The sequence below is a fragment of the Thamnophis elegans genome, chromosome 16 (assembly GCF_009769535.1).
Source record: "Thamnophis elegans isolate rThaEle1 chromosome 16, rThaEle1.pri, whole genome shotgun sequence".
NCBI lineage: Eukaryota > Metazoa > Chordata > Lepidosauria > Squamata > Colubridae > Thamnophis > Thamnophis elegans.
The window spans coordinates 29,352,321-29,379,055 of record NC_045556.1 but is presented as its reverse complement, the minus strand read 5'-3'; the positions used below and the strand labels follow the sequence as shown (position 1 = coordinate 29,379,055).

Below are 26,735 nucleotides of genomic sequence, written 5' to 3'. Positions count from 1 at the left end.
TTCTTTCTTTCTTTCTTTCTTTCTTTCTTTCTTTCTTTCTTTCTTTCTTTCTTCCCACCTATCTCTATCTATATAAGAGCCATGGTAGCACAGTGATTAAAATGCAGTACTGCAGACTGACTCTGCCCACTGCCAGCAGTTTGATTCTGACTGGCTCAAGCTTGACTCAGCCTTCCGTTCTTCCGAGGTGGGTCAAATGAAGACCCAGATTGTTGGGGGCAAGGGGCTGACTCTGTAAACCACTTAGAGAGGGCTGTAAAGCTTTGTGAAGCGGCATATAAGCCTAAGGGCTCTTGCTATCTCCCGGTGGCTTTCTGCTTGCAGCTGGCTATTCACCTTCAGGGTGCTAGGGATGGGCAAGAGAATCGGGCAGAGGCAGGCCAACCCAAGTGCCAATCCAAGCAAGCGTAGGAGAAGAGCGAACCTTGGCACTCCTTGGCCGGAACCAGAATGCATTTGCTTTGTCGCCAGGGGTATATAATGCGGAGGGGAACATGCGCGCACAGAGACATGACACTCGCCACAGAAGCCTCAAAGCAAGGGGAAAGGCTAATGGGTCAGCGAAGGGCTCCAAGCAAGGCAAGGAAGCAGAGCGAGCGATAGCAATAGTCAAGGTAGAGACCATTCAAAAGGAGCGGAGAAGAGAAAGCTGTCAGAGAAGGCAGAGGCGGGACCATCTTCCTGAGGAAGCTCATCGCCCGAAGAATCCTCTAAGAGGAAGACCGTATAGTGGCGCGTGGGCTTGACCAGGCTGAAGGAGACAGGGAAGAGGGAGAGAAAAGATTATATATATCGTTGGACCAATACCTGCGGAGGGGAAAGGGAGTCCAAACCACAGGCGTCAACATTCTAGGAGAAAGGATTCTCAGCTCCAGAAACATCTGGAGAAGGACAGAGGTTTCTAACTCTGGGGAGGCTTTGGGACCCTGGGCTTTGACCTGAAGAATCTCTCTTCAGATTTAACAGGGTTGGAAGAGGCCTTGTAGATCATCTGGTCCAACCCACCCATCCACCCACCGAAGCAGGAGACCCTACACCAGAGGTGTCAAACTCACGGCCCACGAATCACATCCAGCCCGCCGGGTGCTTAAATCTGGCCCATGGGGCCAGCCTGGAAATATCAAAGGACCTGCCCATGGTGCCCCTAGCAGCTAAAATGGGCTGCATGCATCCCCCTCCCCCCCGTGCCATGTTTTCACCATCTGTGGCCTCCTGCAGCCAGCTGAAAATGGGCCGAAAATGGGCCAAGACCTAAAATTCCTTATGCCCCCAGGCTTGAAATTTTAGGCCTGGATAATCTTGAACTACGTCGTCTACGTTCCGGTCTGAGCTTAGTGCCCAAGATAATCTGCCACAACGTCCTACCTGTTAATGATGACTTTTACTTCCACCGCAATAACACAAGGGCTATTAAGAGATACAAACCTAATGTAATCCGTTCTAATGTGTGGAAAACCCTACCCGATCCTGTCGTTAGTTCCCTGTTCTGACCCCCTCCTTCGTCCAGTAACGAAAGCCGAGACAAGCTTAACTAGAATCTACTTTAATAGTAAGAAACCAAAACCTTGGTGGCTGAAAGCCAAGCATAACAAACAGATAAGGACCTTGGCAGCAACTCAGACAAACCTTGGCAACAATCCAGCCTGCCAAGCTAATTACCAAAGTTGTCCAACTTTTAGTCAAGGAGTTGACTTCTGCAAGAGGGGCGTGTGCACAAGCTGTCTTTTTTATAGTCTGGAGAGGAGCCTAGGTGGCGCAGTGGTTAAATGCAGCACTGCAGGCTGCTTCAGCTGACTGCAGTTCTGCAGTTCGGCTGTTCAAATCTTACCGGCTCAGGGTTGACTCAGCTTTCCATCCTTCCGAGGTGGGTAAAATGAGGACCCGGATTGTTATTGGGGGCAATATGATGACTCTGTAAACCGCTTAGAGAGGGCTGAAAGCCCTATGAAGCGGTATATAAGTCTAACTGCTATTGCTATTGCCTAATGACCACTAGCTGAGCGCAATTAGCTCCTGTATTTGCGTAACTGTTCCTGACGCCTATTAGCTCTTCGATTCCGGGCATCCAGGAACAACTCACTGCTGGCTTCTGGATCACTCTCCCTTGTCTCCTCCCCACTGGTCCAAGGCTCAGGTGCCTCCTGGTGGCCAACCAGCCTCTCTGCGCCCTGCTCGGAGTCGGAACCCTGTCCAGGGTCCTCCACATCCTCCAGAGCTGACTCATTGGGCCCCTCGCTGTCGGAGCCTGGTGGCAGCTCCAACGGCTCCTGCTGGGCCACAACAGTTCCCCTAACCCCCATACCTTTAACCTTAAGCTGTCTCCCATGGACCTCACCCCATGCCTAAGAGGTCTGTAAAAGGGGCATGCATAAGTGCACCAGCGTGCCTTCCGTCCCTGTCCTACTGTCCCCATTGATATGTACTCTTTTTATGTGTTTTTATCTTTGGCTTATTTATATCCATTTATTTGTGCCGTTTTTTTCATGCCTTTTCATGCTTGTTTCCTCGTGCGTGTTGACAAATAATTAAAACCAGAACCGAAAATGGGCTGCAGGACCAAAAACAGGGCCAAAAACAGCCGGCAAAGTGCTGCAGGAGGCCATGGAGGTTGAAAATTAGGCGCTGGGGGAGAGGGCTACACCGTAATCTTCCATGCACTTTTGGGTGATCCCCTAGCTAGGGTTTTTGCCCAACCTCCAAATTCCATCCCTGCCTTCAACCATTTTGCTGAAGAGCCGGAGGGAGGCGTGCTGAAAAAAAGTCGAGGGCTATTTATTATATTCCTCCCCCCTCCCTCTCCCACCTTCGCTGGAGGCATCCGAGCCTCTTCCCTCATTAACCCAATTCGGTATGCTTTCTCTCCCGGCGGCTGCCACCCGCCACCGGCTCACGCTCGGCACACAAAGAGCTGTCTTCGCGGGAAAAGGTGGTTGGGCCCGGGACTGAACGGCAGCCTGTCCGTCAATCCCGAAGGCTCGGCATGGCTGCAAGGCTGCAACGGCCCTCGTCTCCCCCCCTCCTCAAAAGCTCCCGTGCAGATGGCTTGCTGATCTCCTTCTAATGTTTAGTTTAACGTGTCTCCGGTTAGAGCCGCCGGCTGACAGTCGTGACAGCCCGTAGCTGTTCCTTTTTAAATATCATGTCAGAAACACGGCACTATAAAGCCGGGGATGTGTTCCGCGGCGGCTCTGTCTCCCGTTCGGAGAATCGGCGCTTCGGGTTTTTTAATGAGGACAATCTGCATTTCGGGGGCTTCCAACCCCCCTCCCCACCCCCCATATGTCAGGATGCCTGGACAAATCCGCAGCCATCTCGTGGCTGGCCAAAAACCAAGAGCTGACAAATGTAGATATTTCAAATTTAATTGACACCTAAATGTACTTAAGACAGATAAATGAGAGGGAGGAGTGGGGGGGGAGGGGAGAGAGCGAAAGAGAGAGAGAAAGGAGAGGAGAGAGAGATGGAGGGAGGTAGAGAAAGCAGAGAGAGAGAGAGGAGGGAGGGAGGAAGAGAGGGAGGAAGAGAGAGAGAAGGAAAGAAGAAAGGAGAGGAGAGAGGGAGAGAGAGAAAGCAGAGAGAGAGGAGTAAGGGAGAGAGAGAAGGAGAGAAGAGAGAAAGCTGAGAGAGCGGAGAGAAAATAGTAGCCTTTGGTGACTCTCAACTTTAGATCTGCTGATCTAAACTGGTCCCCTTCCTTGGGCAAGGGGGCTGGGCTGTGAAGCAGGAGCTGGTTCTGACCAGTTCGGGCAAATCGGTAGTGGGAATTTTAACTGGTTTGGAGAACCGGAAAATACCATCTCTGACTGCCCCCGCCCCTTCCAGGAGTCCCCCATGTGTCCCGTTTTGGCTCCCAGGTAAGTGCAGGTAGGCTTGCTAGGCCAAAACAGGGGAGCGGAGGGGGTGCACCCCATTTTGGCTCCCAAGAGAAATAGGAGAGGAAGGAAAAAGGAGAGGGACCTTGGCACTAGAAGCAGCTTCAGAGGATGCTTTGAAACAGCACAGCAATCCAGGGCTGGAAGGGATCTCGGAGGTCATCTAGTCCAACACCCAGCAGGAGGCTTTATATCATCTTGGTTATTTATTTTGGTGCCTCTAACACAGAGGAGAATTTCCTCTGGTCAAGTTTATTATTTTATATTGTTTATGCATATCAATGCGTGAACAGTATGATACCTGGGCATCATACATTTTGATACAAGTAAACATAATATTATTTCTCATGGTTATTACATTTCATTTTCCTTGTTTCCTATTGTTTAAACATACCTGATACTACCGCTTCAATTTCTAAACCTCCCTCTTATTACATATATCTTGTTATGTTAAAATATATATACTGTTGTCCCCCTTATTTCTATCTCTATTCTAACTTTTATTCATGTCACCGTAATATTCAAAGGCGTTTCTTTTGTCTTCCATCTTTCTACCAGCTTTATTATTCATACTTACCTTATTTAACTCTTCACATCTATTTAGGTTAAAGTTCCGTCGTTCATTCTTTCATTGTTCAGCGTGTCAATGTACAATTCTAATCACAATATCATTTCAACATATAGGGTAGGTCTATTCATATTTTTTTTCCATTCATCCAATCCATAGGTAAAAGGTAAAGGTTCCCATCACACATATGTTGTTCCTGACTCTAGGGGGCAGTGCTCAACTCCATTTCAAAGCTGAAGAGCCAGCGCTGTCCGAAGACGTCTCCGTGGTCATGTGGCTGGCATGACTCAACACCGACGGTGCACAGAACGCTGTTCCTTTCCCACCAAAGGTGGCCCCTATTTTTCTACTTGCATTTTTTATATGCTTTTGAACTGCTAGGTTGGCAGAAGCTGGGACAAGTCACGGGAGCTTCCTCCATTACGCAGCGCTGGGGATTCGAACCGTCGAACTGCTGACCTTTCTGTTCGACAAGCTCAGAGTCTTAGCCACCGAGCCACCGCATCCCTTGACAATTCTAATACCATATCATTTCAACATGTAGGGCAGATCTATTCATATTCCTTCCATTCATCCAATCCCTATAATTTTGCTATTAATAAGGCCGCTTAGATTAAGATATATTCTTTCATTGATCTAATCACTCACTGTTTGGTTATATCATTTCACTGCTCATGGTTATAATTTTAGGCACGTTTAATGATACCATCATTCAATAGCTAATTTTCCAATTAATCTGGGAGGCTTCCTGGATTAAGACCCTCGCCGGTGGGTCTCGCTGCCTTGACGTTTTTAACTGACGTTGCTATGCGTTGTTCTTCTTTTGCAAAACAACAACAACGAAACAGCCTTCGCAGCAAAAGAACCCCAGGGGTTCCTCGGACTCCCCCCTGGGAATCCCAGCAAGGAGATTTCAGGCTCAGCTTAACCCCCCACCCCCACCCCAACCACCCAAGTTCTCCCTCAGTCTAAATGAAGGCCGCAAGGGAAGATGCTTCATTTGTCACCCATTCCCTTGGGCCAACCTTGTTTGTTTCATGCGCGAGGAACCAGCGGAAACTTTCTGCAGATCCCTTGTTAGGTGGGGCAACGAGAAGGTCTGCCGAGAGGTGGGAAGGGGGCCTTGTTCTGCTTGTTCTGGTCCGGGAAACACCAAATATGGAAGCCTGGAAGCTCTTACAATCAGGTCTTCAGGCCAGCCACTTTTTCTACTGTGGGAAAATGGGAGGAGGGGGATTGTATAGAGCCGTGATGGTGAACTTATGGAATGCATGCCATAGGTGGCAAACGGAGCTATGCGTGCACCAGCCAGCTGATTTTCAGCCTTCTGGAGGGCCGGGGGAGGCAGCTTTTGCCCTCCCCTGACTTCAGGAGGGCGAAAAACAGCCCCAGCGAGCTAACCGGATGTTCGGGAATGAAAGAAGTTCGGGAACGAACTTCCAGTTGGCCCGTTGGCCCATTTTTTCGCCATCCCCAGGCTTTGGGAAAGCCGCCAGAGCCTGGGGAGGGATTGTATGTGCATGTGCGGTGTGTGTGTGTGGGGGCACGCATGTGCAGGTGGGTGGGGAGGTTTGAATTGATGTGGGCACGCCATTGTGCATGCACACACCCAATTTTGGCATTCCATAAGAAAAAGGTCCACCATCCCTGGTATAGAGTGTGGATGATATGTAGCCATAATAACATTCTTTCTCAGAAAGTCAAGGTCACCTGGCCTTGCAGCAGCAATGGGGTGACTGGGAGGCATCTCCAGTTTTGGGCGGTGCCAGATTGGGCCATGGGACGGACATGTGGGTTGCTGGGCAGGGACTGGAACTTTCCTTGAATGGGCGGAAACCTGGAAGCTTTCAGATTTGGGTTTTCCCAGATGTGCCAATGTGACAGCTCTAATAAAATGGAGCTTGGAGGAACCTCGTCTTGGAGTCTTCTTGCATTGGGGGTCTTACTTGGAAGCCTGACACCAGGAGGAAGCCCCCAGCTCGAAAGCAGCCAAAGAGTTTAGATCTTTTCTCCTCTCCCTGATAGAAATGGAGACCTTCCACTATTTCTCCAAAAATTAAGGAATGCTTGAATAATATCTTTTCTCCGTGGCCTGGGAGAATGAGTCATCGGCAGGAAATTGCTGGCATGTTTCCCATGAGACGTTGAAAATCTGTTTTGGACACGTGATTATGGATTACCATCAAAAGCTTCCCCACCTGTTTCTCTTCACCCTCTCAAGAAGCAATTGGCCATGGGTTGGAACTACAACTGCGAGTATCGTAGTAGAATCCATGGCACGAGGGATGTCTGACTCACCCAATCGTGTCCTTTCTGGAGTTTTATTTTCCAGAAAAGAGTTGGTAAGTGAGAAACTTTCTCGCTCTTTTTGCTCTGTCTTACACATGGGCAAAAAAAATAACCAGGACGCAAAATACAAAGTGGGTGGACACGACCTTGTAGACTCTGTCAAGGACCTGGGAGTACTCCTCTCAAACGATCTAAGAGCCAGATTCGCTGTAACAGCATTGCCAAAAAAGGCATTGAGAGTTGTTAACCTCATCTTGCGTAGCTTCTTCTCTAGTAATATTGTTCTGCTAACCAGAGCATACAAAACCTTTGCTAGACCAATTATTGAATACAGCTCGTCTGCCTGGAACCCGCACTTCATATCGGACATTAATACAATCGAGCAAGTCCAGAGGTATTTCACGAGAAGAGTCCTCCACTCCTCTGCTCGCAACAGAATCCCTTACGCCACCAGGCTCAAAATTTTGGACTTAGACAACTTAGAACTTCGGTCTAACTTAAGCATAGTACATAAAATTGTCTGCTACAACGTCCTACCTGTCAACGACTACTTCAGCTTCAACCACAACAATACATGAGCACACAATAGATACAAACTCAAGGTAAACTGCTCCAAACTCTATTGCAGAAAATACGACTTCAGAAACAGAGTGGTCAACACCTGGAATGTGCTACCTGACTCTGTGATTTCTTCCCCAAACTCCCCAAACTTTAACCTTACACTGTTTACTGTCGACCTCAGCCCATTCCTAAGAGGTCTGTAAAGGAGGCGTGCATAAGCGCACCAGCGTTCCTTCCGTCCCTGCCTTAATGTTCCCTTGTATCATATGCATTTCATGTATTCAAATTCATGTTTATATACTTATATATGTTATCTAACACATGCTTGATGAAATAAATAGATAAAAAAATAAATCTTTCAACCAGAACCACCCTCTCCCTCACTTTTCCCATCCCAAAACACCAAAAAGGAGGGGGAGGGGGAATCCAGCAGACAACTAGTAGATGCGCATGCGCGGGTTTGGAATGGCGACCGGGCTTTTTCGCTCCACATTAATTCTGGCGAAAAAGCACCGAGAAGCCTCCAAACGGACCGCTAAAACAGCTGGAAACAGTCCCTGGGAGAGCTCAAGAGCTCCGGAATCTATAGGACCTGCTGAAATCCGGAGGCTCGCATTTTTACTATAGCGGCAGCCCGGGCTACCCAGCTGTGCGAGGACAGCGGCGACGGCGGCGCGCGGCGGTGAGAGCGGCGCGCGGGCGTTCGGAGCCTCCCCTACCATCTTACCATCTCTGGTCTTTTTCGGAAGCCCCTGGTGCTGCTGGTGAGCCCCCCTGGCCGATTACCTGCTGGCCCCTGGTCCTATCAGTCATCCAGAGCAGCGGAACAGCGGCTGCTGAGCTTAGAAGAAAAACGTGGAGGAAAGCATGGAGGAAATGGCGGCACCAAACAGCTGACTCACAGCATTACATTCTTGCATCCTCCTTTCCGGCCGGCTTGCTGACTATGCTGGAGCTGAGTGGTGGTGACTGTGTCTGTGAGTCTTGGTGACTGGGGAGTGACTGGTGAGCTAAGAGGGGTGAACTTTTGACTTGGTCTACTTTAGAGAGGGGGGCTGTCGGAAGCTGTTGGAGGCTGCACTGAATCTATAGATTGAATGGTCGTGCTTGCTACTACCCTAGACGCCCCCCCCCCTCGGATCTATCTCTGCTCACTTTGCTACCTGTTACCTAATTTATTATCTATCATCTGCTGTTTTGCTATTTATTATCGTTGTAACCCCCTCCGGACCTTGCTCCCTGCTCACTGAATTATTAAGAGGAGTAGGACTGTGGCCAACTGGCAAGGAGGAATAGAGGATGGCGACAGCAGGGACAAGGACTGAGCCCCGAAAATACCAGCAATTTTCCTTCCATTTGCAAGAGCGGTGCAAGTTAGCCTCGAACTCTGGCCTCCTACATTGGGGCCCTTATATATCTTTGAGAAAGAGACTTTCGAATATACAGCCCGCTAACCTCCACCAGTGGGGCAAGACTATATGGGAGCCGTCTACGAACTCTGGAGCTTTATACTCAATCTTGTTTGTCTACAGCCACCTTATATACTACGTACTTTTGACTTGGTGGCTAAGGACATCTCCCCAGGACATAAGAAGGGAGAGGAGCAGACCATCGCTTCCTCCACTGTTTCCATATTATTATATATTATAACTGCGCAATTTTAATTAGAATGTTGAGTGTATGGGAGTTGCTTGGAATTGAATGAATGGCCCACTTTTAGTAATTGTTACCTTTGTATTTTATATGTTTTAAATTCTTACGTGGGATTTGTTAGAGTGGATAAATGAGAATGCTTGACTCGGAGGACCTGCTGGGGAAGGCGGGAGGAACTGGGGTGGTTGGGGGGACCATGGACATGGGAGTGGGTCGGAGCATAGCGGTCGTGACAGGGAGAGGCAGATACGGCGGGGACCTTAGGGCTGGCCATTACCGGGGAAGGAGGGTTCGCTACATTACAGAGATCCCTCCTTCCGGCCCTAGGAGTCCCACTCCAAGACCAGATGGCGCGAGTAGTCAGGACCCTGGTCTCAGGCTGTTGTCGCTAAATGCCAGGTCTGTTGTTCACAAAGCTCCCCTCGTCCGGGACTTAATTGTTGACGAGAGGGCAGACCTGGCATGTATTACTGAAACCTGGCTGGGCACAGAAGGAGGAGTCCCCCTTGTAGAGATGTGCCCAGAGGGATTTCAGGTGCTTCATCAGCCGAGAGCCCAGGGAAGGGGTGGCGGTGTGGCTATTGTAATCCGGGAGTCTCTGTTACCTCGTAGGGTCCCTGCTCCGGAGCTTGTCGGGTGTGAGTCTCTGCTGATAAAGTTGGACCTCAAGGGTCAAGTGGGTTTGCTGCTAACGTACCTGCCTCCCAACTGCGTTGCAGCATCCCTCCCCTCGCTCCTCGAGTCAGTAGCCGAGCTGGCAGTTGAGTTCCCCAGGCTTATAGTTCTGGGGGATTTCAACTTGCCATCGCTCGGTGAACGCTCTGAAGGGGCGCAGGAGTTCATGGCTTCCATGACAGCCATGGGCTTGACCCAAGTAATTCGGGGCCCAACCCATGCAGCGGGTCACATGCTCGACCTCGTATTTCTCTCGGAGCAGTGGATGTGTGATCTTGGTCTGAGGGGTAATGAGATCATACCCCTGTCGTGGTCAGACCATTGCCTACTGAGGCTTGACTTCCGGAGGCCAAACCCCCACCGTAGGGAGGAGGAACCGACCAGGTGGTTCCGCCCCAGGCGACTTATGGACCCTTTGAGGTTCCAGACGGAGCTTGGGGTTATTCCTGATACCCTCGCCCACAGTTCGGCGGAGACTCTGGCTGCCGCCTGGTACTCGGCGGCGTCGGAGTCTCTCGACCGGATTGCGCCACTACGGCCCCTCCGGGTCAGTGGATCCCGGAGAGTTCCCTGGTTTACCGAGGAACTCCGGGAGAAGAAACGCCGGAGGAGATGCCTAGAGCACCAGTGGAGGTCCGATAGGTCCGAGGCAAACCGAGCACTCTTAACTACCTGCACCAAGGACTATGTCCGAGCATTAAGAACTGCAAAAAGATCATATATTTCTTCCTTGGTTGCGTCCGCCGAGTCACGCCCAGCCGCCCTGTTCAGGATAACCCGCTCCCTCCTTAATAGGAGGGATGCGGGAGACCCCTTGCAGGGTAGGGCTGAGGATTATGCTCAATTCTTGGCGGACAAAGTAGCTCGGTTTCGATCGGACTTGGACTCCACCGCAGTAGATCCAGCTGAGACACAGGAGGATCATTTGCCACATCAGTTCTGGGTTGAGTTCCAGGAAGTTGCCTCTGGGGATGTGGACAAGGCCATCCGAGCTGTAAGTGCCTCCACTTGTATTTTGGACCCGTGTCCCTCCTGGCTGGTGGCCAACAGCAGGGAGGTGACACATGGCTGGATCCAGGCGGTTGTCACCGCCTCCCTTCGGGAGGGGCACTTCCCCGCCGCGCTCAAAACGGCGGTGGTGAGACCCCTCCTAAAGAAACCATCGTTAGATCCAGCCATCTTAAACAACTTTCGTCCTGTCTCCAACCTTCCCTTTATCGGGAAGGTTGTTGAGAAGGTGGTGGCCTTTCAGCTTCGACGGGCCTTGGAGGAAGCCAGTTATCTTGACCCCTTCCAGTCCGGCTTCAGACCTGGTTACAGCACAGAAACCGCTTTGGTCGCATTGACCGATGATCTCTGGAGGGCCAGAGATGGAGGCTATGCGTCCATCCTGGTTCTCCTTGACCTCTCAGCGGCTTTCGATACCATCGACCATGGTATCCTTCTGCGACGACTGCGGGAGGTGGGAGTGGGAGGCACTGTTTTGCGGTGGTTCTCCTCCTACCTCTCGGACAGGTCGCAGTCGGTGTTAGTAGGGGGGCAGAGATCGTCCCTGAGGCCCCTAACATGTGGAGTACCTCAGGGTTCGGTCCTATCCCCCCTACTATTTAACATATACATGAAACCGCTGGGCGAGATCATTCGGAGGCACGGGATAAAATACCATCAATATGCGGACGATACGCAATTGTATCTGTCCGCCCCGTGCCAACTCAATGAAGCGGTGGACGTGATGAACCGGGGTCTGGAGGCCGTTAAGAACTGGATGAGTGCTAACAAACTGGTGCTCAACCCGGATAAGACCGAGTGGCTGTTGTGTTTCCCCCCCAATAATTTGGCTAATACACCAACGCTTAGGCTGGGGGGTCAAATTTTATACCCCTCAGATAGGGTCCGCAACTTAGGAGTCCTCCTGGATCCACAGCTGACTTTTGACCACCAGCTGTCAGCTGTGACCAGGGGGGCATTTGCCCAGGTTCGCCTGGTCCGCCAGTTGCGGCCCTACCTAGATCGGGGGGCCCTCACAACAGTCACTCGAGCCCTTGTGATCTCTAGACTGGAATACTGCAATGGGCTCTACATGGGGTTGCCCCTGAAGTGCATCCGGCGACTACAGCTAGTCCAAAATGCAGCCGCGCGAGTGATAGTGGGCGCACCTCGGTTCGCCCACGTTACACCTGTCCTCCGCGAGCTGCACTGGCTGCCTGTTGGTCTCCGGGTGCGCTTCAGGATAATGATGACCATCTTTAAAGCACTCCATGGTAGTGGATCTGGGTACTTGAGAGACCGCCTTCTGCCGATTACCTCCCTAAATCGACCAATCAGATCGCACAGACTGGGCCTCCTCCGAATCCCATCTGCCAGTCAATGTCGACTGGCGACCACACGGAGGAGAGCCTTTTCTGTTGCTGCCCCGACCCTATGGAACGAGCTCCCCATGGAGATCCGCACCCTCACCACGATCCAGACCTTCCGCGCAGCCCTCAAGATCTGGCTCTCCCAGCAGGCCTGGGGATAGGCTTCTAATTACCCGCCTGAGTGTTTGATTGCTGAATGAAAGCTGTGTTTTATTATTTTTCTTTTGTTCACAAAGTGTTTGTTTTGACCTTGCACTTCCCCTCCCCTGTGGTTGTAAGCCGCCCTGAGTCCCCTCAGGGAAAAGGGCGGCATATAAATCCCAATAAAACCTAAAACCTAAACCTAAACTGACAGCAGAATAAATTCAAGGGTGAGACTGAGAAAAATGCAGGAATATTGTACCTCTAAGTTGCGTGGTAGACCAAATTGTGGCCTATTAGGGCAAAATAGGACATTTTCTGTCTTGTTCAACACGCTTGGTCACCCAGCCAGATGTTTAGTCTGGATTTGGCCTTGTTATCCCCCTATGGAGCCCTTATTATTATTATTCGTGCATGGGGATTTCTCAATTTTAACTCTACACTTTGCAAGGGTGATGAGTAGAAGAGAAAAGTAGGAACCAGGTGCCCAGAAGCAACAGGACAAAGAGTCTCCGGGTTTCCTCCACCAGAGGGCAATCGCGTTCCACCAAGTTTTAACGAAGGAGGAATCTGAGAGTCAGATACTCACTGTTCTGGGCTGGAGACCGATGTCCTTCGACCATCCGCAGCAACGTTGCCTTTGGGTCTTCGCACAACTTGCGGTCTGGGCGGCCGAACCTATGGGACACCAAGCGGAGATGCACCAGTGATTCTGACATGCACCAGAGAAGGGATACGATGCAACCCTTCCCCAATCAAAGATCTCGCCGCAACATTTCTGAAAATGTCGTACCATCCTTTGCCAAACCGAACAAATGTTCTGGGCAAAGATACCTTCCTGGACCACGAGAAGTACAGTGTAGACAAAGCCATGGGATCAACATGTGGTGGGACTTATCTCCGGGGTGTGTGTGTTGGGGATGAATCTGCCTATTGAGATGAGGTGGATCAGTTGCTTTCGTGGTGTGGAGACCATAACGTGGTCCTTAACCCCAATAAGACCAAGGAGCGTTTATAGTGGACTACAGAAATAATAGATCAGACCTCCAGCCCTTGCTTAGCAATGGAGACCGAGTAGGGCAAGTGGCCAGTTTTAAGTTTCTGGGTGTTGTCATAAAAAGAGGACCTGACTTGGGGATACTCACATTGCAGCCCTGGTCAAAAGGGCCCAGCAGAGATTATATGACTTGAGACTTCTCGGGAAACAACAACTGGATGGAAAACTGCTGGTGACCTTCTACCGCTGCACCAGAGAGAGTATTTTAACTTACTGCACCTGTGTCTGGTTGGCCAATTGCATAGGGACAGATAGGATGCGCTCCAGAGGGTCAACGTCATTGCCCAGAGGATCGTTGGCTGCCCTCTCCCCTCTTTGGAAGAGCTTCAGAGCTCCCGCTGCCTTAAGAAAGTTCGAAACATCCTTAAAGATCCATCTCATCCTGGGCACATTTTTTTTGAACTATTACCATCTGGCAGCCGGTACAGGATAATAAAAACCAGAACAAATAGGCTGAAAAACAGCTTCTTATCCCAGGGCACTTAACTATGTTGAATTCTATGGTATAGTGCAATATGAATGCAATATCAGGGGTTTTCAATTTCAATTGTATAGAATGCGAAGAATGTGCATTTGTGTTTTGTTTTTATGGTTACAATGTATACGGAAGATGGCATTTAATTTCATTGCACGGGGTGTAATGACAATAAAGTAAACTAAACTAAACTAAACAGGCTTTTTTTTAAAGCAATGCAAGCCTGCCACAATGCAAAAATATTCAAAGGACACAAGGAAGACATTCATTGGTCAGGAGGCTAAGGTAGAAGCAGCAGTGTAACTTTTGAGAGAAGAACAGCTGGAGTAGGACTTCTCAAAGGGACTAGGGGTATCTTCAGGGTGTGGTCCAAGGAATAAAGATGGCAGCCACAACACTTGGGAGGCTCCTATCTCTATTTTTGAGGCAGGTAAAGGTTCCCCTTGCACATCTGTGCTAGTCGTTCCTGACTCTAGAGGGCAGTGCTCATCTCTGTTTCAAAGCCTAAGAGTCAGCGCTGTCTGAAGACGTCTCCGTGGTCATGTGGCCGACATGACTCAATGCTGAAGGCGCACAGAATGCTGTTCCCTTCCCACCAAAGGTGGTCCCTATTTTTCTACTTGCATTTTTTACCTGCTTTCGAACTGCTAGGTTGGCAGAAGCTGGGACAAGTCACGGGAGCTCACTCCATTATGCGGCGCTAGGGATTCAAACCACTGAACTGCCGACCTTTCTGATTGACAAGCTCAGCGTCTTAGCCACACTCCCACAATTGAAACATTGGCTGGAGCTCTGAGAAGTACTTCAAACTCCTAGATGCTTCCATTGGTACATCAAAACCAGCCTGAGATGCCTTCAAGCCTCATGCATGAATTAGGGAAAAGGCCAAAGTCCCTCCTTGCCCCAGTGTTCAGAGACTTCTCCTCCATTTCTGGAAGACATTCTTGTCATGTTTAGAAGAGAGACCCCCAGACCAGATCTTCCAGTCATTTGAAAATGAATCCATCTCATTGGATCAATTGGGTTTCGTCGACCAGGTGTGGGCAATGCGATTCGGTTCAGATCAAGGCAGATCCCTGCAGCTAAAGGACACACCTGAGACCTCTCCCAGTCCAGATTTGGAGAGAGGCCACATCTGCTTGTACCAAGGGTGAAAGTTTTTTCCGACGATCAGCTGTGAAGCGCAATTTATATTACCGTATTTTTCGGAATATAAGATGCCCCTGAGAATAAGTCGCACCAAGATTTTGAAGAGGCAAATTAAAAAAAACGTTTTTGCACTCTGCAGACCTCCCCAGAACGGCCCTGTTTTTTGTCCAAAAAAGGGCATGAATAGCCTTTAGGAGGCTTGTAGAGTGCTGCTGGGGGCTGCCTCCCCCCAAACAAGGAAAAAACGGCCCATTTTTTGACAAAAAGGGGTATGCATAGCCTTTAGGAGGCTTATAGAATGCTCCTGGGGACTGGGGTGGCAAAAACGAGCAAAAAACAGACCACTTTTTGCTCATTTTTCCCCTCCCCAGGCCCTAGGAGCACTCTGGAAGTCTCCTAAAGGCTATGCATGGCCATTTTTGCAAAGGGGGCAGGGTTTAGGGAGGCCAAAATGTTATATTCAGTGTATAAGACGCACCCAGATTTTCACCCTCTTTTTTGAGGGAAAAAGATGCATCTTATACTCCAAGAAATATGGTAGCCAGAAAGCAGGATTTCCTGCTTTCTAGCTAATCTTAATCGCGTGGCACAGCGGATTCCCCCTCCCTCGCTGTTCGCTTACCTTTGCAGGTGCGCTTGGTAGCAGGCTCCGCCCTCCCACCCGGATGTCATCACGTCTGTTTTTGACCCTCTGCGCGTGCCCGGAAGGTCCTCCTGCGCATGCATTGCTCACATTGCTACCGAACCGGTATCAAAGCTAAGTTTCACCCCTGGCTTGTAACATCCATGACACTTTAGGCAGGACACCGCAAACAAGGAAAAATCAAGGCAAGGCTTCCTGTCTATTCTAGCATGAATCAGAGGGCGGGTGGAACTAAGCAACTGCACAGAGCTAAGCAAGGGGAAACCAGAAATGAGTTTGTGCTCCAGCGATGGCAAAGCCAAGGATGACAAGAGAAGGGGGACATGACAGATTCCAAGTTTTGAGAGGCTGCCACGAAGAGGAGAGGATCGACTTCTTCTCCAAGGCACCAGAAGGCAGGACAAGAAGTTAATCAAGGAGAGAGTCAATCTGGAATTGAGGAGAAGCTTCCTAAAAGTGAGGACAATGAACCAGTGGAAGGACTTGCCACCAGAAGTTGTGGGTGCTTCATCACTGGAGGTTTTTAAGGAGAGACTGGACAGCTACCTGTCTGAGGGCAGGGATGGTGAACCTTTTCAGCATCGAGTGGCCAAACCAGAACCAGCTGGTCTTCGAGTTTCCAGTGCTCTGGTGTGCACCAAGACCAGCTGGCCAGTGCAGCATGAGTGGACTGGTTTCACCACCATAGGTATAGGGTCTCCTAGGCTTCCTGAGAAAGCATAAATCCCAATCTTAGTCTCCAAAACCCTCTTTTATTTAGACGGCTGTAAATTATGGTCATTCCCAGCCCGCAAGTCTTCACAAACAGTCCGTGAAGAGTCCGACAGGTGTCTGCTCGAGTTGCCACAGCCTTTCAGGGGAATGTTGATTAGCACCCACCTTTATCTCCCTCGGAATGCTGCCTAATTGCCAAATGCAGAGCAAGGCTAAATTTGGCACAGGGTCAACTTTTCCAAGGTTGAACCGACCAGATGAACTAATTGCTTCCTGCAAAAGCTCACATCCTGTTTGCACCTCTCTTATGTCTTATGGGAGGGGCCAATCACCTCCAAGCCTTACTCCCAAGTTGACCCTGTTTTCTTAATTGTTCTTGCCTTCTGGCAGCTCTGCGCATGCACACACTGTGAACAGGCTCCCCCTGTTCTTCTGCCTCGCTGATATCAGACTCCAGAGGCAGCACATAACTCCCAGATGGCCTTGACCCCTTCTCTGGCTCTGACACAGAGCCCTCGTCTGAGCTTTCTCCAGACTCCAGGACTGGCCCATGTTCCTCCCCAACCTCCTCACTGTCCGACTCTGCTCGCCGCTAGTGGGCCACAACACCTGCTTGTGCAAAGGGTTGGACTAGAAGACCTCCAGTTGTATTCTGATTGATTGAGTAAGTCTTGTTCTTCTTCGTGGTTAGAAGAGGTTTGGGTTGAGCAGCTTCTTTGAACTGTCCAGTGAAATGAAGCAGGGAGGAGTTCCTACTCACTTGCCCCTTGACCCCAAAATGGGTTAGTCTTGGGCACCCCAATTTTCTCCACCGTCCCAAAAATTCTTTCTGCTACTTCATGGAAATAGAGACATCCTACAGGCTGTCACAAAGGGATGTGCTGGCTCAGTGGCAAAGACACTGAGTTTGTTGATCAGAAAGCCCTCCGGTCCCCTAATCATCTGTTGCTCTTCTCTGCACTCTTTCTAGAGTATCAACATCTTTTTTTATATATATCGTGGTAATCAAAGCTGGATGTAGTATTCCAAGTGTGGTCTACGGTTGCAGGAATTGGGCACAGTTAGTCTAGGGAAGAGAAGGACCAGGGGAGACATGATAGCATCTTCCAATATTTGAGGGGCTGCCCCAGAGAGGAGGGGGTCAAGCTATTGTCCAAAGCACCTGAAGGCCGGACAAGGAATAATGGATGGAAACTGACCAAGGAGAGATTCAACCTGGAAATAAGGAGGAATTTTCTGACAGGGAGAACAATCAACCCATGGAACAGAAGTTGCCTTCAGAAGTTGTGGGAGCTTCATCACTGGAGATTTTCAAGAAGAGACTGGACTGCCATTTGTCAGAAATGGTGTAGGGTCTCCTGCTTGGATGGAGGGGGTTGGACTAGATGACTTTGAAGACCCCTTCTAACTCAGTTAATCTATATTCAATGGAGCTGACCAAGGAGAGATTCAACTTGGAAAGGAGAAATTTCCTGACAGTGAGAACAATCCACCCATGGAACAGAAGTTGCCTTCAAAGTTGTGGGAGCTTCATCACTGGAGGCTTTCATGAAGAGATTGGATTGCCATCTGTCAGATATGGTGTATTATCTCCTGCTTGGGCCGGGGGGTTGGACTAGATGACCTACAAGGTCCCTTCCAACTCTGTTAATCTGTTAGATAGATAGATAAATAGATAGATGGATGGATGGATGGATGAGATGACCTCCAAGGTCCCTTCCAACTCTTCTGTTATTGTACATTCTTGGAGACTGTTGAGTCCTTGGCCAAAGGAAAGGGGGCCTCCTTGGTTTGAGCTGCAAGAAACCCAAGGCTCTGTCTAGGTAGGCATGGAAGAGCCCTTCTTGGATCTGAAATGCTCTATCCAGGGGGAGCCCAGCCCCACGGACGAGGGCTGGAGGAAGAGGGGGAGGAAGAGGGGGAGGAGAGCATCCACGGGTCCTCTGGAGAGACACTGAATGTCATGCCGCCCCCTCCCCACATGGGATGGACGGGGGTCAGGTGTCAGAAGCCTCCGAGCCCAGGTGCAGTGGTGCAGCCCACGAGGCCGATCTCCTTCCCTCCCATCCGTCAGTCCGTCCATCCAGAAGAGGCTTAAGAGTGGCGAATTTATGGCAGGCAAGGAAGGATTAAGTTTGCCGGGGGAGGGGGGGGACACACTTCGTGTGAACTTGCAAGGCGGAGAAACATCGGAGGAAAAGAACAACAGAGCTAATTAGGGGAGCTGGGCTGTCAGAGCAGGGCTGCATGGCTGAGTGCCAGCAGACAAAGGAGAAGGCTTGGCAATCAGCAGGATGGATGGAAGAGACTGCTTCATTAGGGATGATAAAACATGGGGAGGGAGGGGAGAGGGGAGAGGGAGGAAGCCGGGAGGGAGGGGGAGAGAGCAAGCCAGCTGAGGAGGGAGGGATGGGGAAGAGGGAGAGACTGTTTAATTAAGCCTAAAGCTGGTTTGTCACTTGCTGCAAAGCCTTTCACCTTTGAGTTGGCCTTCTTGGAGAGGGGACGTCTCTGCCAGAGATGGCAATTCCACTGCTGGGGCGAAGGCGCTCTCTCTCTCTCTCTCTCTCTCTCTCTCCCCCCCCTCTCTCTCCCTTTCTCTCTCTCTCCTTCTCTCTGTGTGTTTTACTCTCTCTGCTTCTCTCTCTGCTTTTCTCTCTCTGCTTCTCTCTCTCTGTTTTTCTCTCTATTTCTCTCTGTGTGTATTTTACTCACTCTCTCTCAGCTTCTCTCTCTGTTTCTCTCTCTCTGTTTCTCTCTCTCTGTTTCTCTCTCTGTGTGTATTTTACTCTCTGTCTCTCAGCTTCTCTGTTTCTCTGTGTTTTCTCTGTTTCTCTCTCTCTCTGTGTATATTTTACTCTCTCTCTCGGCTTCTCTGGAAGACTGCTATCATGTCCCCCCACTAGTCCTTCTTTTCTCTAGACTGGCCAGACTCAAATCCTGCAATTGTTCTTCCTGTGTTTTAAGTGTCTTTAATCATTTTAGTTGCTCTTCTCTGCACTTTTTCCAAAGTTTCAACATCTTTTTTGTGATGTGGTGACCAAAACTGGATGCCGCGTTCCAGGGGTGGCCTTACTGAGGATTTATAAAGCGGTGCTAACACTTCACGTGATTTTGATTCTGTGCCTCTGTTTATACAACCAAGGATTGTGTTAGCTTTTTTGGCTGCATCCATGCGAAATGAGCATGTTGCAATTAATGCTACACTCATCACAGGTTACTTGGGGGCTCAGAGGTCCATGATGGCTGGAAGGGGACCTCGGTGACTAATGAGGGCTACCTCAATCTTGGTTCTACCTTGATCCAGAGGTATGTTTTTAAAAAAGTGAATTCTCCCATGGATAAATACAACCTGTTGCAGGGGAAGACACACAACTAGCTACAATTATGTCAGGCCTGCAGCCATCTTTCCTTTTGGGTCTTTGGCCTGCCACACTTCCTATTATACTACTATGCATTTTCTATTGTGGGAAAATGGGAGGGAGGATTATACGGAGTTAGATGATATGTAGCCATAACAACATTCTTTCTAGAAAGCCAAGGTCATCCTTTGTCTTTGCACCTCTGCACCTGACCGGACCTGGATGGGTGGAACTGCCCGCATGGCAGTGGATGATTGGACCATGGGATGGACTTGTGGGTGTGGGGGCAAGATCTTGAACTTTCAACTGGGTGGGGAAAACCGGGAAGCTTTCAGATTCGGGTTTTCCCAGATGTGCCAACATGGCTCTCTTCATAAATTGGAACTTTGAGCAATACGTTGCCTCGGATTCTGATTTAAATTTGAATGCTATTTGGAACCCTGACAAAAAATTCCTTCCACTGTGCCTCTTAAATTTGATCCATCATGTTGACCACAAGATCAAGTCACCCACCACACGCCACGATGACCAGGGCATGCAAGCGGAGAGTTGAAACCAGCTGGATAGAGTTGAGACGTCAGCTCAACTTGGAACGGAATATCGAATAAACAGGTGTGGAGGGGACCAGGGAGGCCTTCTAGTCCAACCCGCTCTGCTTAAGCAGCAGATCGTAAACCATTCATGCTCATCTCCATTTCAAAGCCGAAGAGCCAGCGCCTGTCCGAAGACGTCTCCGTGGTCATGTGGCCAATGTGACTCAATGCTGAAGGCGCACGGAACGCTGTTCCCTTCCCACCAAAGGTGGTCCCTATTTTTCTACTTGCATTTTTGACATGCTTTCAAACTGTGAGGTTGGCAGAAGCTGGGATGAGTCACGGGAGCTCACTCCGTTACATGGCACCAGGGATTCGAACTGCCGAACTGCCGACATTTCTGATCGACAAGCTCAGCGTCTTAGCCCCTGAGCCATTAGGTTGAAATAAAGCACTCAAAAATAATGAAATACAGAATCAAAAGATTGGAGCAACTGAGACAGATGCGATCAGCACCATCTTCGACACACAGGTAGGAAGGGAGATCTGCAACGCATCAATCCATCCTAATAATATCCTGTTAAATGCCCCCTTCCTTGAGTTGGCGAACCCACACCGGACAGTTAAGAGCAAGCGCACAAGGCTAAGCAGCGTGCAAAGGAGTGGACAGCCATGAAATCCCCATGCTAGAAATACCGCTTGACCGATTGCCATCTCGTATTGTGATTTTTCTCCATCTTGCTTTTAAAGGAAGGTGTTGTGGCCCGCCAGTGGCCAGTGGAGCTGGCAGCAGATTCGGACAGTGAGGAGGTTGGGGAGGAAGATGGGCCAGTCCTGGAGTCTGGAGAAGGCTCTGATGAGGGCTCTGTGTAGGACGCAGAGAGGGGACCAGGGCCATCTGACAGTTAGCATCAGAATGCCGGAAAGGTCGTAACTTGTGAAAAAATGGTCACTGACTTTTTTTCAGTGTCGTCATAACTTTGAACAGTCACTTAAGTGAACTATTGTAAGTCGAAAAATACTTGTATTCTGATTGGTACCAGGAAGGGAATGATTGACTCAGCCTTCTGTCCTTCCAAGGTCTGTCAAATGAGGACCCAGATTGTTGGGGGCAAGTGGCTGATTCTGTAAACTGCTTAGAGAGGGATGTAAAAGACTATAAAGCAGTATATAAGTCTTAAGTGCTATGTGTGCCTACCTGCCTGCCTCCCGCTCTCTCTCTCTCTTTCTCTCGTCTGTCTGTCTGTCCCTCCCTCCTTCCCTCCCTCTCTACATGTCTACCTTCCTACCTACCTCTCTATATCACTACCTACCTACCTATCTCCCTCCCTATCTGTCTGTCTGTCTCTATCTATCTATCTATCTATCTATCTATCTATCTATCTATCTATCTATCATCATCTATCTCGTCTGTCTGTCCATCTGTATCTATCTATCTATCTATCTATCTATCTATTTATCTATCTATCTATCTATCTATTTATCATCATCTATCTCGTCTCTGTCCATCTGTATCTATCTATCTATCTATCTATCTATCTATCTATCTATCTATCTATCTATCTATCTATCTATCTACCTATCATCTAATCTAGCATCCAAATCTGTCTGTCTGTCTGTCTCTCTGTCTGTCTACCTACCTACCATGGTGTCCCAGTGGTTAGAAAGCAGCATTGCAGGCTAATTCTGCCAACTGCCAGCAGTTCGATTCTCACCGGCTCAAACTTGGCTCAACCTTTACTGTGAAGCAGTATACTATATAAATCTAAACGCTAATGCTAGGATCCCAATTTAAAGATGTTGGGGACTAAAGGCAGGCCTTGGTGCCGGGCTAAACTTTCCATCAAAACCAAGAACAAAAGCCAACATGGTATCTACCCAAGACCTCTTCTCCTCTTTGCATCCACCGCTAAGTTCTAAAGCCTGGAGAAGACGTGAGTAGAATTTCTGAGCCTGGAGGAGCCTTTGCAGAAAAGAAAAGGTGTCAAAAGACCCACAGGAGTTAAGAGTGGCTCCATAGCAGAAGACAAGCAGAACCTAGAACCGTGATGGCGAAGCTATGGCACACACAAGCCCCCTCTGCGAGCACGTCCACCATTGCCAGCTGTTCTTCCGGTTTCCGATGTACCGGCCAGTTGGTTTGTGGGCGTTGGAGTGCCAGGAAACAGTCCGAAAAAAACAACCAAAACCAGCCTGTAAAGGGCCCAAAAAATGGCCCCAAAACAGCCCAAAAATGGTCAGAAAAACAGCCCCCAAAATGGCCCTGAAAATGACCCAAAAAACCAGCCCCCAAAATGGTGTGAAAAACAGCCTGAAAAATGATCTGAAAAACAGCTTGAAAAATGCCCCCAAAGCCCCCAAAACAGCCTGAAAAATGGCCTGAAAATGACCCCAACACAACCCCCAAACAGCCTGAAAATGACCCCAAAACAGCCTGAAAGTGGCCTGAAAAACAGCTTGAAAAATGCCCCCAAAGCCCCCCAAACAGCCTGAAAAATGGCCTGAAAATGACCCCAACACAACCCCCAAACAGCCTGAAAATGACCCCAAAACAGCCTGAAAATGGCCTGAAAAACAGCTTGAAAAATGCCCCCAAAGCCCCCCAAACAGCCTGAAAAATGGCCTGAAAATGACCCCAACACAACCCCAAAACAGCCTGAAAATGACCTCAAAACAGCCTGAAAATGGCCTGAAAAACAGCCTGAAAATGCCCCCCAAAACAGCCCCCAAACAACCCGAAAACGGCCTGAAAAACAGCCTGAAAATGGCCTGAAAAACAGCCCCTAAATGGCCTGAAAAACGGCATGAAATTGGCCCCAAAACAGCACCAAAACAGCCTGAAAATGGCCTGAGAAACAGCCTGAAAAACGGCCTGAAAAACGGCCTGAAAAAGCTCCCCAAAACAGCCCCCCAAACAGCCCCCAAAACAGCCTGAAAATGGCCCCCAAAACAGCCCCCCAAACAGCCTGGAAATGGCCTGAAAAACAGCCTGAAAATGGCCTGAAAAACAACCTGAAAACGGCCTGAAAAACAGCCCCCTAAATGAAAAACGGCATGAAAACGGCCTGAAAAATTGCATGAAAATGGCCCCAAAACAGCCACCAAAACAGCCTGAAAAACAGCCTGAAAATGGGCTGAAAAACAACCTTAAAACGGCCTGAAAAACAGCCCCCTAAATGAAAAACGGCATGAAAACGGCCTGAAAAATGGCATGAAAATGGCCCCAAAACAGCCACCAAAACAGCCTGAAAAGGGCCTGGAAAACAGCCTGAAAAACAGCCTCCTAAATGGTCTTTAAAACGGCATGAAAATGGCCCAAAAAAGAGACCCCAAAATGGCCTGAAAAATGGCCTAAATACAGCCTGAAAATGGCCCCAAAACAGACCATTTTCCAGGCCATTATGGGCCATTTTTCGAGCTAAAAACAGCCAAAAAACAAGCATGCACAGGTCAGCCAGCTGGTCTTCGGATTTCAGGCACACACACATACAGGCACATGCATGGGCGTTCCGGGTTGGGCCCTTGGTGCCAAAAAGATTCGCCATCACTGACCTAGAACTTATGCGCCTTGACCAAGGCCACCATCCCCGACTGACTTCTCGTGAGTTTGCCAAAGTCCCTCCAGCAGTGGTTTTTTTAGTAAGGTGAAGGAGCACGCGGGGTTAGAGGCAGGCAAACGGCCAATTTACTCACGGGCTTGGTGGAGCGATGGATCTTGGGAAGTGGAGGTCTCACCGGTCGTGTGCTTGGCTGCAGCAAAGTGGAAACTTCAGTCATTAGCCCTAACGGAGCGGCTGTCACCCCAAAATATCACCCAGCCAAGTGTTCTGGCCGAGGCTTCCCAAGAGTCTGAAGCAACCTCCTTATCCCGACAAAAACCCCTTTTATTAATTGACTGTGGATTCTGCTCATTCACCTCCAGCAAAGTCTTTCAAGGGAGGATTTACGGTTACAGACCTTATCTGGCTTGGAGAGCTGCCAGGCCGATCTCTGCAAAACTTGGCAAGGAGCCTCGGAGAGTCATGAACCAATGAAGCGAACGAATGTTCTCCTGCAAACTCCACTCCCCTTTCGCTCCTCTTTTAGTTCCTCTGGGAGGGGCCATTCATTGTCCACCTGTGGCCTTATTCCCAAGTCGGCCCCTGTTCTTTAGCTGTTCCCTTCTCCTGGCAACTCTGCGCATGCGCACACTGGGAACAGGCTTCAGCTGTTCCTCTGCCTCACTGATGTCCGACTCCAAAGGCAGCTGATAACCGGCATATGGCCCTGACCCCCCTCTCTGCCTCCAACACAGAGCCCTCATCACAGCCTTCCCCAGACTCCAGGACTGGCCCAGGTTCCTCCCCAACCTTCCCACTGTCCGAATCTGCCGCTGGCGGGCCACAACACTAAGACCTTCAGAAGGACCTCAACTTCCCGGAACAAACTCCTGGCGGTGGAAGGGAATCTCAGATCTTTTTGAACTCGTTGCGCTTAAGAAATGTAGAGGAGAGCAGGAAGCCAAGGAGACGTGACTCATCCCTGCATCTTTTAATTAATTTAATTTAATAGAGCTGGAATGGAGGTCTTCTAGTCCAGCCCTCCGCTCAAGCAGGACACCCTATTCCTATGAATCTATGACACGAGAGCATTCCCTGCGGACACGCGAGTTATTGCCCCAGCTCAACTCCACCATGAATGCATGTACGCCTCCTGATGGCCAGCTGATTTTCGGGTCTCTGCCGTACATGCGCAAGGGGAGGGACAACAGGGAGACGTCTCCACCCCCTCCCCCCCGGCAGTCCATTTTTGCTCCCAGGAGGCTGCAGAGAGGCCTACTAAGCCCAAAACGGGACGCGTAGGGGTCACACACGCATGCACATGAGGGGCGGCGTGCATGCACATGCATTGGATTATGGGCGTGTGCCCACACACACTTTCAGAACAGGATGACAAAAAGGTTCCCCCTCAGTGCACTATACCACTCCAGACAAATGATTGTCCAGTCTCTTCTTCAAAGCCTCCAGTGGATGGAGCACCACAAAATTTAGTCACCTGGTTGTTAAGCGAATCCGGCCTCCATCATGGACGTTGCTCGCCACCGTTGTTAAATGAATCACTTCAGGTGTTCAGTTCGTCACCCGGTTGTTGTGAATCCAGCTTCCCTCATGGACGTTGCTCGCCACCGTTGATAAATGAATCACTTCAGGTGTTCAGTTAGTCACCCGATTGTTAAGTGAATCCGGCTTCCCTCATGGATGTTGTTAAATGAATCACTTCAGGTGCTCAGTTCGTCTCCTGGTTGTTAAGCGAATCCAGATTCCCTATGGACGTTGCTTGTTGGAAGGTCGCAAACGCGTAAATCACCTGACCCCGGGGGGAAACTGTGCGACCGCCGTAACTATGAATTGGTTGCCAAGCATCTGAATTCTGATGGCGTGACACACACACCCTCCCCCCGGGATGTTGCAACAAAACGGAACCTAAGCCCACTTTTTTTTTGGCACCGTCGTGACCTTTGTCACTAAACGAATGGCCATAAGTCGAGGACTCCCTGTATTGATCTGCCAAAATAGGTCCACGAAATTGAGGTGGGAAATATGGATGATGGGGGGGGGGCATCCAGGGGGGAGGGTGGGTGGGTGTCTACTCTGAATTCTGGACCTCTCGCCTCTCTTCTGCTCAAAAAAAACCAGAGAGATGCATCGTTATACGGAAAGCAGGGCCTGATTTGCAATTAATTTGTTGATGCAGCAAAACGCATTGTTTGCAAAAAGGTCAAAAACGGGAAACTCTGGTGGAGAATCTCTTAATTACTCGCGCCGCGTCGAGGAAACACCGTGAATGCCCAATTTGGAGATGGCTTAAAATGACGGCGGATAGTTTGTGGTTAAAGGAACAGCCGCACAACTGGTGTGGGGGTGTGGGTGTGTAGAGATAATTCAACAACTGGCTCTTAAAATTGGCTCAGCGGCTAAAATTCTAAGCTTGTCGATCAGAAAGGTTGGCCGTTCGGCGGTTCGAATCCCCAGCGCCGCGTAATGGAGTGAGCTCCCGTGACTTGTCCCAACTTCTGCCAAGTTCGAAAGCACGTTAAAAAATGCAAGTAGAAAAACAGGGACCACTTTTGGTGGGAAGGGAACAGCGTTCCGTGACCCTTCGGCATTGAGTCATGCCGGCCACATGACCACAGAGACGTCTTCGGACAGCGCTGGCTCTTCGGCTTTGAAACGGGGATGAGCACCACTCCCTAGAGTCGAGAATGACCAGCACATATGTGCGAGGGGAACCTTCACCTTTAAAATAGGCTACAGGTAGCGGTTGGCTTAGAACCGTTCCATTTAGGGACCGCAACATTTGAAAAAGAGGACTTATGGCTGTTTTCCACACTTACGAATGTTGCAGCCTCCCTGTGGTCACTGGATACCGACTCTTCGCAACGGATTCATATTTATGACAGTTGCTGTGTCACCGGGGTCATGTGATCCCCCTTTTGCGAGTTTCTGACAATGGGGAAGCTGGATTCACTTAACAGCCACGTTCACAATTGAACACCTGCAGCAATTCGCTTAACGACTGAAAGGTGAAGGAGGCAACACTCACTGAACAACCGTCAGAAATTTTGGGCTCAGCTGGGTGACGTTGGGCCAATCACCAGGAGACAGTGAGTTCTAGTCCTGCTTTAGGGATAAAAGCCGCCTAGGTGA

General features: G+C 49.6%; 1 protein-coding gene across 3 annotated transcripts in view; it reads right to left on the bottom strand.

Moving 5' to 3' along the window:
* DENND1A (DENN domain containing 1A) overlaps positions 1–26,735 on the bottom strand; it is a 257,523-nt gene that overhangs the window by 7,818 nt on the left and 222,970 nt on the right. The window contains exons 20-22 of one of the 3 annotated variants that reach the window (XM_032232687.1): positions 23,743–23,799; positions 12,706–12,794; positions 623–751 (exon numbers count right to left, since the gene is read on the bottom strand). In XM_032232687.1, the coding sequence (XP_032088578.1) occupies positions 623–751; positions 12,706–12,794; positions 23,743–23,799 (275 nt within the window). The remainder of the gene's footprint in view (positions 1–622; positions 752–12,705; positions 12,795–23,742; positions 23,800–26,735) is intronic. The other 2 variants (XM_032232685.1, XM_032232686.1) reach the window with 2 other exon arrangements.